This window comes from Arachis hypogaea, chromosome 7 (assembly GCF_003086295.3).
Source record: "Arachis hypogaea cultivar Tifrunner chromosome 7, arahy.Tifrunner.gnm2.J5K5, whole genome shotgun sequence".
Lineage (NCBI taxonomy): Eukaryota > Viridiplantae > Streptophyta > Magnoliopsida > Fabales > Fabaceae > Arachis > Arachis hypogaea.
The window spans coordinates 79497021-79512633 of record NC_092042.1 but is presented as its reverse complement, the minus strand read 5'-3'; the positions used below and the strand labels follow the sequence as shown (position 1 = coordinate 79512633).

The following is a 15613-nucleotide window of genomic DNA, read 5'->3' as shown; positions in this document are numbered from 1 at the left end:
TTTTTCCTTCCCTTTTCCGTTTTTTCTCCCTCTCGTCCGTTTTCTTTTTTTTTTATTTTATAATTTTTTAGTTAGAGATAATTTGATAATAAAATTTAAAATTTTGGTAAAAAAGACGATTTTAAAATTAAGTTAAATCTTAAGAATAATTTTGTATGTAAAAAAAGGTTGAAAATAAAAAAAAATTTTAACCTATACCTTAAGGACCAAAATCATACTTCCTTAATCATAATTTATATATATATATATATATATATATATATATATATATATAACTAAAATTAATTTTATAACTATATTATGATTATACCAAAAATTAATAACTAAAGTAACCACAAATATAAAATATATATTAAAATATAAAATATATATTAAATATAAATTATATAACATATATATACAATATTAATCAATTCAACTTTAAATAGACTAATAAACTAACTATTAGACCATCTCAACTTTATTATTACTACTCGGTGTTAATCACGCTTAAGCCTCGAATTAGATTCACTTAATCAGAAGAAGATGACAGTAAAAAGTGTCAAAGCTAAGTAACACGTCTCGTCTCATCTCATATTTTATCTAAAATAAAGAAAAAGTGAAAAACATGAGCTGCTTTATGTGTACATGGTGATAATGATATATATGTCTAAGGACAACGATATTTATCTGAATTTGTCATTTATCATGTTCGAAATTATTAATATTGTTTCTTTTTCATTTTTTTTGTTAAAAAATTATAGTGCAAGCATGACATCAACCAGAAAAGTGTGTGAATTACTGAAGAAAACTCAGTAAATAACAGATGCTTCAAATTTTTTTTTTCTGAAAATTAGATAGATCAATGGACCAATGGGTGTCGTAATTTAAAAGTCTAAAAATTTATTAACTAAAATTTAATTAAAATTGAATCGAGTATAATAAAATAATAAATTTTATAATATATTTTTAAAAATTATATTTTTATAAAAATTAATTTTAATTGATTTTCTAGTAAAAGATTATGGTTTGGACATTTGGTAGAAAAAAGATTAGTAAAATATTCAGTTTGAAAACTAAATAAGATGTAAAGTAAACAAATGATAAAAAATAGAAAAAGATTTAATAAGACATCGTATATATGAGTTAGTAAAAAATCTAAAGAAGATCAACGTCTAAATAATCTGATTAAAGACTAGTACATGATAGAATTAATGTTGTCATCTAATTTATATAACTGACTCCATCTAATAGAATAAGATGATAAAACGATGTTATTATTGTTCTAATAAAAGATTAGATTAGTTTAACTGATTCACCATTTTTTTTTTATCAATTTTACCGATTATTAATCTAATTTTTTGTAACTGGTTTTTTATTCTGAATAGAACCATCGGATGACTAATTTCTAATTAAACTAATTGAATTTGCGGTTTTATTAAACTGAAAAAAAAAGTATGTAATCAAGAGGGGAAGATTTTTAATCTCAATATTAAATTATATGTCCTTGTTATATAAATAGTATTAATTCATATGGTTATAGAAATTCATACCCTTAATAAATTTCTCTTTTGTCTTTTAAAAAAGTTGAAATAGGAAAAAGAGAAAATCTAGAAGATCAGCACTTTTATTAAAATTTAGTCGCATTTAATTAGTAAAAGAAAAGTGAGTAATCTCACACGATTAAAAATATCAATAATAATTAATTAATTATTACAAATCACAAAATTTACTAGTCGTTAATTTTCTAACATTTCTCTAGTAAAAATATTTTTTTATAGTGAAAACTTAGGTAAAGTCAACTTTACGTGAAGTTGATACCTGAAAGCCATTAGATAATTTGATTAATTTGACTAAATTTTTATCTAACGGCTCTGACAATACGAACTTCATCCTCTCTCTCCCCCCATTAACGGCTACATCAATGAAAGGAAATTGAATTGAAGAATCATTTTGCCATGCAATATAAATGTAAGGGCAATAGTCTCGTTGACAAAATTAAAGCAGTTGAAAATCAGGCATGAAGGTACATGGTTGTCTCCATTCAAAGAAAGAAGCTAATTAAGGTCGGAAAGCATCATGAGAACCCATGTTAATATAAAGAAGAATATATAATAGTAGAAAAGAAATAAATGCCACAACCTAACAAGATTAAAATTGATCTATAGATCAACAAAAGAAGACAATAATAACGCTATACTATTAGCAAATATCTCACCAAAAGTGAAACTTTGATAGGCAATGATATAACGATTTAGGAGGACAAAATCAGATATTACATAAATAAGAATGGATACTTCCATGTATACGTGAATACGATTATGTTGGTGTGGCTTGTTGGCTAAAATATCTCGTTGATAACATGAAACACAGGAATTGACAAAAATACACATGAAAAATTTTTAAAATTATAAAAGTACGAATAAATAATTATTTCTAATAACAAAAGATTCAAGCGTTAATAAATCTACTTATGAAAAAATAAAATTACCGTTATATCCATGAATGATAAATTCTAGTTAATAAAATTAACCAAAATTTAAAAAATTATTCAAAATTTTTAAATTATCTTTTTTAACATTTTACCATCACTTCCATGACTCTATCCAATTCCATAGCCTTTCTTCTTCTTCTTCTCCTTCCACCGCCACTGTGACACCTACTCCTCCTTCACCTCAGTTTGTTCCTCCCCAATTCCGTTCTTTTACTCCCAATTCTCTCCATATTTTTCACCTTCTTCACCAACTTTATATTAGTGGGAAGGACTCAAATTAGACACCATTCGAGACTACGAAGTGCACAGAAACCACTCAAGTACTTGTAACGAATAGGAAGAAGCCAGAACATGCTGAGGTTAACTAGGCTATCTATGCAGAAAATAGTAATAACAATCATGCCTTAGAACTACATATGTTGGAGGAGGAATTAGTTACAAGCAGTGGACAGGTGGCAAGCATAGGAGTAAATCAAGACCCAAGAAGTGCAAGAATGAGAACTACTAATAGGCGGTTAGAAGAATACGTTCGTTAGTATGATGTGGTAATTCTCACTCCTTTCTATTATTTTCTCTAGCCTTTCTATTCTCTCTCCTTCTCTTCCATTCTTTCTGTCATGAAAATCCTTCTCTGATCTCACCTTTCCAAAATTCTGCACAGGTCTTTGAATGAGGAGCGTGGATTGTCTCTAATGTCGTTCCTTCACAATTTTTCTTCTCTTCTTTATTATACTGATTCTGTTCTTGTTATACTGTTACATTGAGATTTGAGTCCCCTATAGTGTGTTATACTTGCTACTACTATTCCCTTCAATAAAATTCATATTACATCCTTCCATTTGGTGCTCTCAACAAAATCGGAATAATAGTCACCCACCGACCCAGATTGTTGCAACTTGAAGAGAAGCTCCCGTGGCGATTCATAGAGAGACAGACCAAATTCAATTTCTATTACCCGCTTCAATTGATCCCACGAACGAAATTGAGCAGCACACTGAGACATTTGAAACCAAGGAACTGCTGGTCCCGTCATATGGATCCCAGCTATACCGAGCTTCTCCTCCTCAGGCACCTGAAAAAAATCGAAGTATTAGTCCATCGAAAAGATCCAGCGAAGCAAGAGCCCATTTTCATCACCAATTTTATTGGTTAAGAAAAAGGATGGCACATGGAGGATTTGTACTGATTATAGAACTTTCAATAATATCACCATCAAGGATAGCTTCTCAATTTCCATAGTTGATGAACTCTTAGATGAGCTTTTTGGTGCGATAGTGTTCTCAAAATTAGATTTACACTCAGGTTACCACCAGATATTGGTTAGGCCGAAGGATCGTTTCAAGACTGCTTTTCAGATGCATCAAGGGTTGTACAAATGGTTGGTGATGCCATTCGGCTTAACCAATGCCCCCAACGACATTTCAATGTTTGATGAATGATGTGTTTCATCCATTCTTAAGGCGGTTCGTTGCTGGTATTTTTTGACGACATTCTCATCTATAGCCCGACGTGGGAACATCATTTACACCACCTCGAATTAGTTTTAAAGCTATTGCAGCAGGAACAGCTTTATGCCAAGCTTTCGAAGTGCTCCTTCGGCTCGGCAGAGATAGATTATCTTGGCCATACTATATCTGGTAATGGGGTTCATATGGAAGATGCAAAGCTGCAAGTAGTTATGGAGTGGAAACAACCTCAAAACCTTAATCAGCTATGGGATTTTTTAGGTTTGTCGGGTTATTATCGACGCTTCATCAAAGGTTATGCCTCTATTGCTACCCCGCTAACCAATCTGCTCAAGAAGGATGCATTCGACTGCAAAGATGAGGCTGAATCTGCCTTTCTTTAACTCATGATGGCCATTTCTTCACGTCCTGTTATGGCTCTTCCTAATTTTGAGTTGCCCTTTAAGTTAGAGACAGATGCTTCAGGGTTGGACATTGGGGCTGTATTGGCTCAAGAGAAGCACCCTATTACTTATTTTTCAAAAAAATTATCTCCCTCTATGCAGCAGCAGTTAGCTTACATCCGTGAATTCTACGGGATTACGGAGGCAGTTGCCAAGTTCCGCCATTATTTACTGGGTAAGAGGTTCATCATACACACTGACCACCAGAGCTTAAAGACCCTCTTGGAACAGAATCTGCACACCCTAGAACAGCATAAGTGGCTGCATAAGCTTTTGGGGTTTGACTTTGAGATACAATATAAGCCGAGTAAGGAGAATCTTGCGGCCGATGCATTATCACGTTCCTTCTTTGTGGCTTGGTCCACTCCAAAATCTGAATGGCTACACATTCTAAAGGAAGAGATTGATAAGGATACATTCCTTCACGATATTATCCTTCAGTGCCGTCACAACATGGTAGCTGATAAGAATTATTTATATCGCAATGGCATCTTCTCTAGCGGAACAGAGTAGTGGTACCCCAGAATAGCAAGCTCATTGACCTCATCATGAAGGAATACCATGATAGCGATGTAGGTGGTCATGCGAGTATTGCCAAGACCGTGGAGTGTATTTGTTCTACTTTTTACTGGCCGAATATGCAGTGACAAATAAGAGGCTATGTTCTCTCTTGTGACACTTGTCAAAAGGCAAAGATAGAATCCAAGTTACCCGCTGGGCTGGTGCAACCTCTTCCCATCCCCTCTCGAGTTTGGGAGGACATATGCATGGATTTCATTGTGGCCTTGCCACCGGTTAATGACTTTTCGGTGATCTTGGTTGTTATTAATCGTCTCACCAAATTTGCTCATTTCATTCCACTCAAGCCTGACTTTAGTAGTAAGATTGTTGTTGAGACTTTTGTTAAGCATGTTGTGAAGCTTCATGAATTTCGTAAATCATTTGTATCAGATAGGGATAAGGTTTTTGTAAGCAAATTCTGGCAGCAGCTTTTTGAGATGCAGGGCACTACGTTGGCCATGAGTTCTGCCTACCACCCTCAAATGGACGGTCAGAGTGAAGCGCTGAATAAGACTCTGGAAATGTATCTTCGTTGCTTCTGCTTTGATGCTCCTAGGAAGTGGCTCGAGATGCTTCCATGGGCGCAACTTTGGTATAACACTTCATGGCACCAGAGTATTAAGATGTCTCCTTTTAAGGCCTTATATGGTAGGAACCGCCGTCCTTGGTGAAGTATTTATGAAAAAGTAATAAGAATTCAAAATGAAAAAGGTCGTCTTATTCAAAATCCCAATTATGAAATCCCTTCTCGCCCACTTCACACCTCGGAACGCACCTACGCTCAAAATAGAAAGATATTTCTATTATCTTTCTATTTTGAGATCCTCTATAAAGATTCTCTTCTCAAATTGAATACTATTCAATACTATTCTATTTATTTATTCTATTTATACGACTAATTTCTACGATTAATCCTTTTATATTATAAGTATTAATATAGAAGTATTAATAGCATAGAATTGAACCACCCTTTTTCCATAGAGTTTTTCCTCTATTACCATTAAAATACAATAGATGAATAGTCATTCGAAGAAAAATCATTAAACATAAATATAGAATATTCAAAATATTCTATCACATTTTTTACTAATATATATAAATCCAATCATAATTCTGCCCAGATGATGAACCGTCTCTTCAAGACATGCTGCTAGCACGGGATCAGATATTAGAGCAGCTAAAGTGTAACATAGCTCGCTCCCAACAATTTATGAAACACTTTGCAGACAAGCAGCAACGTTTGGTTGAATTTGAGGAAGGTGATTTCGTGTTGGTGAAGCTTCAACCTTATAGACAACATTCAGTTGCTTTGAGGAAGCATAAAAAATTGGCGATGCACTATTTCGGGCCATTTACGATCTATCGAAGCTTAGTGCGGTGGTTTATAAATTGGCACTGCCTCCTGAAGCCAAGATTCATAATGTGTTTCACATATCAGCTTTAAAGAAGTTTAGGGGTGAGAAGGTTGACCATTATCTCCCCCTTCCTCTATGCACAACAGAGTTGGGACCTTTCTCGGAACCGCAAGAGATTCTGGGTACGAGAACAGTCATCAAAGATGGTAAATAGATTCTTCAACTGTGGGTCAAATGGGGTCTGGGGCCGAGTGCCGACACGTCGTGGGAGAGTGTTAATGATCTGCGCCATACTTATCCTGATTTCAACCTTGAGGACAAGGTTGTTGTTGATGAGCGGGGTAATGTAATGAATAGGAAGAAGTCAGAGTATGCTGAGGTTAACCAGGCTACCTATGCAGAAAATAGTAATAACAATCATGCCTTAGAGCCACATATGTTGGAGGAGGAATTAGTTACAAGCCAAGGACCGGTGGCAAGCATAGGGGTAAATCAAGGCCCAAAAAGAAGTGTAAGAATGAGAACTACTAATAGGCGGTTAGAGGAATACGTTCGTTACCGTGATGTGGTAATTGTCACTCCTTTCTATTATTTTCTCTAGCCTTTCTATTCTCTCTCCTTCTCTTCCTTTCTTTCTGTCATGAAAATTCTTTTCTGATCTCACCTTTCCAAAATTCTGCACAGGTCTTTGAATGAGGAGCGTGGATTGTCTCTAATGTCGTTCCTTTACAATTTTTCTTCTCTTCTTTGTTATATTGATTCTGTTCTTGTTATACTGTTACATTGAGGCTTGAGTCCCCCATAGTGTGTTATACCTGCTATTGCTATTCCCTTCAATAAAATTCATATTACACCCTTCCAGTACTTCAACCATGTCAAACTTGTGTATAACATCGTCAGCTGTTAGCTCATTCCATTCAGGAGACCAACTCCTATAGAGGGACCAAACAACCCCTTTCTTGGAATATATACAGATGTAACCATGAATACATTTTCTTTATCTAACCTTATAAAAAAATTGATGTTGTTATAGATTTTATGTCTGCCTCTTCTAATCCCCACAAGTTTTTGAAAAACCTGAAGCAATCCAATTCAGGGGGTAGTTCACCATTGTTGTTTGAGTTAAGCCAAGAGATAATGTGAATCTTCGCATAATACCATGACATACATCCTATAATTATTGTATGTCATACAGAGCCCATACTTGATTTTCATCAAAAGATCCGATCCTTCGGTTCAATCCTTGTCAAAATCAAGAAAATTATTAGTTGACGAAGAATATGGAGAATGAGGAGAGAATTGGGAATAAGGGTGCGAGATTGGGGAGTAACGGATTGAGGTGAGGGGGAGTGGGTGTCACAGTGGCGGTGAAAGAAAAAGAAAAAAGGTTGTGGGATTGAACGAGGTGATTGTGAAATGTTAGAAAAGGTAATTTGAGAATTTTAAACAGTTTTTTAAGTTTTGGTTAGTTTTGTCAACTGGAATCTATCTTTCATGGATATATCGTTAATTTTATTTTTTCATGGATAGATTTGTCAACCTTTAAATCTTTTGTAGTTAGAAATAGTTATTTACTCTAAAAGTATATATAATAAAATCAAAATGGTTGAGTTCTGTTTTCATTTAGTTTAATGTATATGTAATATAGAATATGATTACTTGGTACTCTTTATTATTTATTTTGAATAAATGAGGTAAAAACTAATAAATTTAATTTTTAAAAATAAAAAAATAATATGAAAGATTTGGGTGTCTTATTCTAAAGTATAAGTCTCAAAAAATAAATTAAAAAAATTTTAAAGGAGGTGATGCATCGTTGTCCATCAGTATCATCGTCCTCCTTCATCCTTCTATCAAAGCAAGCGTCGTTTGGATTCAGCGTTAGTCAACATCTTACTAAATGTGGTCCATAAAGCGTTTTCGTTGACATGTGGTCTCAAATGAAGTAAGCTCTCACTCTCATTTTCTTCATTTATATTGCCAAAGAATGAATTATTTGTTGTATTGAATTAGTTTGTTGTTCGTAATAATAGTAAAATGTTTGAATTTATTTTTTATTTATTTTTAATCTGAAATGGATTGGTACATTAGAGATTTTTATTAGATTTTTAACTACATTTGCAAAAAGTAAAAACTCACCTCACTTTTCTGTAACATGATATGAGTGAATTGAAAAGATTTGAATTTGAATCTGATTTATTTTGGGTTTGAAAACTGAGATTGATAGGGTTAATATAGATACTTTAAATATGTTTTTCATGAAAGGTTTATTTTTGGACTTAGGTTACAAGAAATTTGATGCAATATACTAGTTAGACATGAGAATTTAGAGATTAATGGTGGTGGTTTGACCATGATTAGGAGAGACAACACTGTAGTTAGGATGTATAATTGGGTACTTAAGCATGATAGAAGAATGCATGTTTACTTTAATCATCATGTTAATAATCCTATTGAGTTTGTTGACTTGAAAATGGAAAAGAAGAATAGTAGAGCCCTATTGATCATTTTTATCTCCACCGTGTTGATCAATCTTTGTCCTATCATTAGACTCGATGCGGCCTCTTGCTTTAGTGTTAACCACAACCACTTAACTAGACTTGCATAAACCTAGATAATGCAAATAGTATACCTGTCGTGCATTTTGAGATAGAATAAAAAGTTCGTAGTGCCTATATTTTCTGGTTACATTAACTTCAATGATATCATAGTCTTTATGATTTTGTGTTCCTTGTCACACGATGTTAGATCATACCATTCACATTTAAACATGCATACCTTGTATGTAGTATGACATAAATACTATAATTAAATTATGTTGTGCAACACACCAAACTAATCAAAATGATCACTGTTTGAATCCCATGAACCTAAATTCTGATGTTATCTGTTTTCTTTCTAATCGACCACTGTAAAGAATAGAACTGATATTTATTAACATTGTATATTAGGTAGCTAGTGCCCTTATTCATTGGACCCCAACTAAGTGCAATTAGTTTCTCATATACTGTGTTGGTTAGATGCACGCTGACGTATTCTCTGAACCAATGTAAAAAAATTGTTCAATGAGGTATCAAGATTTGCCTCTTGGAGTAACCTATATGATAAATAGGGTAAAAAAGTTTTGATTAGATTAAGAAGTTAGTATCAGGTTATAAGGTGTCATCACTATAGGACAACAAGAGTACGTATTACCGAAATTGGAATTCAGTGCGAACCCGTAAGAGCACAAAGCTAGTCTAACATTTCTAAGGTCGCTCGCAAATGTAGGATAGACCCGATCAAAATGCTTCCAAGCTTCTCCATGTGACAGATGCATCATGATTCCATCATCTCTCATATTGTTACTATGTCAGATCATGTGAGGGACTGAACTCATCAATGCATATGATTATTTCAGTCTAGGGATTAAGGGCAAGTAGTGCATCCGTTTCATTAGAACTCTCTTTAACCGATGTTTACCAAAATTTTCTCTCTTGACCTGAAACCATAGTGATCTACAAAATCTGCATTCAGTTAGGTCTGCATCCCTCTTGTAATACAGCATATAAGCATTTAAACAACAATAAATTTTTATTGAATTTAGACCCAGTTTTAAAACTAACTTCTTTGCTTCGTAGTTCGGGGGATGCCAATGGTCCCAATAGGTACCAGTTTGTTTCGAAGGGTGGCCCGATTTGACTCCGACTTAATACTCATCATTCTAACACATGCAGACAACTTCAAATGTACGCTCCCCTCGAACAAAGGTTTTGCAGTAGATTCTAATAGATGATAAAATCTCTTTGTCTTTGCGTTAGGCTCTTGTTCAGCCTTTTCTAATTCTGTAACACCTATTGCATCAAACACAAACTCGTTGTATCTCTCTTGGTTATCCTCCCAAGTCATTTCTTCCATGTTTAGTTCTCTCACCACCCGAATCCTTGTTGATCGACCATCAGAACTATTTAAATTCGAGGCATACCGATTAATTTTCTACTCGTCCACTTCTCCATGATCCGTCCATATCCAATACCCATTCTTAAACCCATTACAGTAGAGGTGAAGTATACTGCAGGTTCTAACCACTTAGTCAGCCGACACTTATGATACGAACACCTAGATACCTCTTCAGATCTAAACGGTTCCATGCTGAAGACATGCGCAACAAACGCATCAACCCCCCTCAAAGAATTCAGATTTTAAAGCCTTTCGCTCCCCTGTTATCCCTATCATACATCCATAGGCGATGACTTGGAATCATATTGCAACATACACCCTAGAATTCAACCAACAACACAACTTATTAAAATTTTTAGAAAATTTGGCAGAGTGTACCCTACAATTAGAATCTCCCGCCAAATACACTTATCATTTTCTGACAAACCAAACATATTTTAAATAATTTAAACAATAATTCTGTAGAACTTCTCTTTAATTTAGAGACATCCATCAAATAAATATAACAGTTTTCACAGAGAAAACAACTGCAGGTATAAATTATAACATACACACATTCAATAAAACATCAAATCCTAACCATTCTAGTGTGCAACCCCTTATAACTCCACAATTTTTCAGCAAACAAGGGTTTCGAGAAGGCCCTACTATGTGACCTTCTCCCACTTCCGTCCTAAAACTCTATCCTAGGAAAAGTAAGTCCAACATAAAATTTAAACAATTTATTATATTCAAATATAGAAAATCTACCTGAAATATTACTGCACAAAAAAAAAAAAGCAAACTCTAATTGATCTCAGAAAAAATAGCACCGTCCTAATAAAAAGGACAACGTATTAAATTCACAAGGTGAAACTAATTTAAAAACTATTTTGAAAGAATAAAGTAAAACCCATTATTCCAATTAATTAAAACATAATTCTAATTTCACCAAACTAGCAAGAGGCATGACAAAAATAAGCGACATAAGTTTAATGCAATTAAAAGAAACTCATTCACTAAACTCAACCAAAATCTTCCAACAACTCAACCACACTTAATCTCACCTTACTTAACCCATTCTAATATTATTTAATTTTTACATCTGTTAAATTAACATAATAAATCCTAATCACACGCTTCATTAAACAAATTTAACCACTGATTTAACAAAAAAGTAACAAAATGCTAAAGTCACAAATTAATATGAAAAAATAAAATAACCATACAAACAATAAATCTCATGATAGTGGCTACAGAGTCTCTTTAACGAGGTAGTCACAGACGCGGCAGTGACGGCAACATGAATAGCAACCACGGAAAAGGATGCAGTGGGGACAACAACAGCAGCAGAATCGATGACGACGTGCATCAGCGGCGCAGTGCTCTAGGTGGTGGCAATGACGACAAGCTCCTGGAGGTGGCGACAGTGACAGTTTGACGGCAAGGGAGAGAGAAGACAAAAAGAGAGAGAGCATGTTCGCACAAGTGAGGTGGAAGGGTTTCACATTTGAATTTTAACCCAATTTTATTGTTGGATTTACTGGCAAATTTTTTCGATGGTAAATCACCAAAACGACGCATTTTATTAAACCGTAATACCGGCGGAATATACCGATGAAAAATCCGACGGTAACATTGGCGCCAGTGAGTTATATTTTCGTGCTAATAATTACCATTAGCTTTAGCGACAGAAAATTTGTTCTAATGGTAACCTTTTATGGCAAAAAATTTCTCCTCCTTTTCGTCAAAAAATCCAGAAGCAACTCCGTTGGTACAATTCGACACTAAATCCAACAGTATTCAGCATTTTTCTTGTAGTAAAAACTCTAAATCAAAACAGAATTAAAAAATCCTAAATCTCAACTAATACATTAACTAAATCTAAAAAACAGTTAAATCTCTAATACCAATAGTTAATTATTGAGTTATCTGGAGACAGTGATGATGTAGAGGACTTTTTGGTGTGGTGACAATACAGACATCGAAGTGGCGCTGGCGTGTGAGGGCTGCATTAGGATTTTTTTTAATAAATAAAAAAATAATAGAAAGATAGATGGAGGAGGACGACATATATGGAGGGAGGACCGGCGACATAGGGAGCAGCGGCGACAGCAGTGGCAGTAGTGTTGGTGGTAATAGTGGTGGGAGCGACGAAAACAGCTTTGATAGAGCGAACAATGCGACGTATGGAATCCACGGAGTCTTTAAACGCTGTTGGTGGTGGTCGACGTTGGTGGAGGGAGGGAGAGAGAGAGGAGAAGTTTAGAGAGAGAGAGAGTAGTTCAAAAATGAAGAGAGAGATGGTTCACAATTCAAATTTAGAACAAGATTACCGTCGGATTTATCAGCGGATAAATCCGAAGGTAACGTTTTGCAAATGACCAAAACACAGTGTTGCACCGATTCAGATTACTGGCGGATTTATCTCCCGACGATAATGATCACGTCAATTTTTCTTTTGTTTTTCTCCAATTATTACCGCAAATTTTTCGTCAAAAAATTAAAATCGATGGTAATTTTTTTACCCAACGAATTTATTGTCAAATCTGCCGCTATGTCCAACGATAAATCTGATGGTATTATTCGCCATTTTTTATAATAATAAAAATTATTTTATTTATTTTAAATTCTAGTCCTAAATCATAAATTATAAACATAAACACTAAAATTGGCTAATATTTACCGGCTAAAAGTTGGTTTCATATATATATATATATATATATATATATATATATATATATATATATATATATATATATATATATATATATATATATATATATATATATATATATAAACTCCGCCTATGTTACACTTGCGGTACATAGCCGGTCCCAAGCCCGGATAAAGGAGGAGGGTTGTGTTAGGTCTTCGGCAACCAACGTAAAAATATAGCCGAACCCCCCATGACATGAATCAAAGACATTATTGTGCTAAAGCTAGGTCGTTACCCGGAAGTAACGCGCCGTATGGCTCGAGTACGGTGTCAAAGCAAGAGCCGCTGCATCGGTGCCCGGATGTAGTGTTAAATGAGCAAGGGTTCTCGCGTTTTCGTGAACGGACGAGGGTAAATAAGCTAGTTCACAAAGGAAAAGGTAAAGGTCGAAGCGACAAAAGGTTGAGATTTGGGACATGGAACATAGGCACTCTAACAGGAAAGTCCATGGAGGTGGTGGATACCATGACAAGGAGGAAGATTAACATTATGTGCCTACAAGAAACGAAATGGGTTGGTGCAAAGGTTAGGGAGTTGGATTCTTCTGGTTTCAAACTTTGGTATACAGGAAAGGTGAAGAATAGGAATGGAGTTGGAATAATTGTGGATAAGCAGTGGAAGAAGGACGTAGTTGATGTCAAGAGGGTGGGAGATCGGATCATCTCTATCAAACTTGTGGTGGAGGGAGGTGCTTTTCATGTGATTAGCGCCTATGCACCGCAAGTGGGTTCGGACGAACAACACAAGATAAGGTTTTGGGAGGATCTAGAGAGTTTAGTTCAAGGCATATCTTTGGGAGATAAGATTTTCTTAGGAGGAGATTTAAATGGCCATGTTGGGAGAGAAGTGAATGGATATGGGAGTATTCACAGAGGCCATGGTTTCGGGGTGATCAATGCCGAGGGTAAAACTATTTTGGACTTTTCCTCAACTTTTGATCTTCTCATCGCAAATACATGTTTTAAAAAGAGAGACGAACATCTTATAACCTATAAGAGTGGCATGACAAGCTCTCAAATCGACTTCTTCTTGTTGAGGAGAGTCGACCGGAAATTTTGCATTAACTGTAAAATTATCCCGGGAGAGAGTTTGACAACACAACATAGGGTGCTCGTCATGGATTTTCGTGTTGAGCAAAAGTTGAGGAAAAGACATCATACGAAGAACCCAAGGACGAGGTGGTGGCGGATGAAAGGTGAGGAACAAAGAAGCTTCCTAAGACGGGTAGGAGAAGAGGCAAGGTGGGATGGGAATGGAAGCGCGGAAGAGATGTGGAGGGAGATGGCAGAAGTTATTAGAAGAACAGCAAAAGAAAGTTTTGGTGAATCTAAAGGAATAGGACCAAGAGACAAGGAGTCCTGGTGGTGGAATGCGAGTATACAAGAAAAGATAAAGATAAAAAGAGAATGCTTTAAAGAGTGGTCTTTATGCCGCAATGCAGATAACTGGGAAAAATATAAGGCGGCTAAGAAAGAGACAAAAGTGGCTGTAAGTGAAGCAAGAACAAGAGCATATGAGGGTCTCTACCAGTCTTTGGACACGAAAGAAGGAGAAAAAGGTATATATAGAATTGCAAAGAGCCGGGAAAGAAGAACGAGAGATTTGGATCAGGTTAAGTGCATAAAGGATAAGGATGGAGAGGTGTTGGCTCAAGAGGAGAAGATTAATGAAAGGTGGAAGAGCTACTTCTACGAGTTATTTAATGAGGGACAGAAGACTCTTCCGAGCCTTGGTCGATTATGGGTCTTGGAGGAAAAGGCATCAACTGGTTAACCAAGCTTTTTAATGAGATTTTAAGGTCAAAGAAGATGCCTGATGAGTGGAGAAAGAGCACCTTGGTACCTATCTACAAGAATAAGGGGGATATACAAAGTTGCGGAAATTATAGAGGGATTAAGCTTATGAGTCATACTATGAAGTTATGGGAAAGGGTGATAGAACGGAGGTTGAGAAAAGAGACACAAGTAACAGAGAACCAATTTGGATTTATACCAGGCAGATCTACCACTGAAGCGATATACCTATTAAGAAGGATGATGGAGAGGTATCGTAGTAATAAAAGGGATCTACACATGGTGTTTATTGATTTGGAAAAAGCGTATGATAGGGTACCAAGGGAGGTCTTATGGAAGGTTTTAGAAAAGAGGAGAGTAAGGATCGCATATATTCGGGCAATTAAAGACATGTATGATGGGGCCACAACTAGTGTGAAGACTCAAGGTGGTGTGACAGAGGAATTCCCTATTGGTATAGGATTACACCAGGGATCATTCTTAAGTCCATACCTTTTCACATTAGTCTTGGAAGTACTCACAGAGCACATCCAAGAGCCTGTGCCATGGTGCATGCTTTTTGCCGATGATATCGTCCTTATGGGAGAGTCAAGGGAAAACCTAAATAAGAAGTTGGAGTTATGGAGAGAAGCTCTAGAAGTGTATGGTCTGTGCATAAGCCGTAGCAAGACGGAATATATGGAATGTAAGTTCAGTCTGAGAAGGGAAAACTCCAATATAGAGGTGAAAATTGGAGAGAACACCTTACGAAAAGTTAAAAGTTTTAAGTATCTTGGGTGCATCATACAGGATAATGGAGAGATTGAACATGATGTAAATCATAGGATCCAAGCAGGTTGGTCAAAATGGCGGAGTGCATCTGGTTTTATATGCGACAAAAAAGTG

General features: G+C 35.5%; 1 protein-coding gene across 1 annotated transcript; it reads left to right on the top strand.

Moving 5' to 3' along the window:
- Nucleotides 1–3848: 3848 nt before the first annotated feature.
- Nucleotides 3849–4322, top strand: LOC112701668 (uncharacterized mitochondrial protein AtMg00860-like). Its single transcript, XM_025752402.1, has 2 exons — nt 3849–3855; nt 3934–4322. The coding sequence occupies exons 1-2, from the start codon at nt 3849–3851 to the stop codon at nt 4320–4322; spliced, it is 396 nt and encodes a 131-aa protein (XP_025608187.1).
- Nucleotides 4323–15613: the final 11291 nt, after the last annotated feature.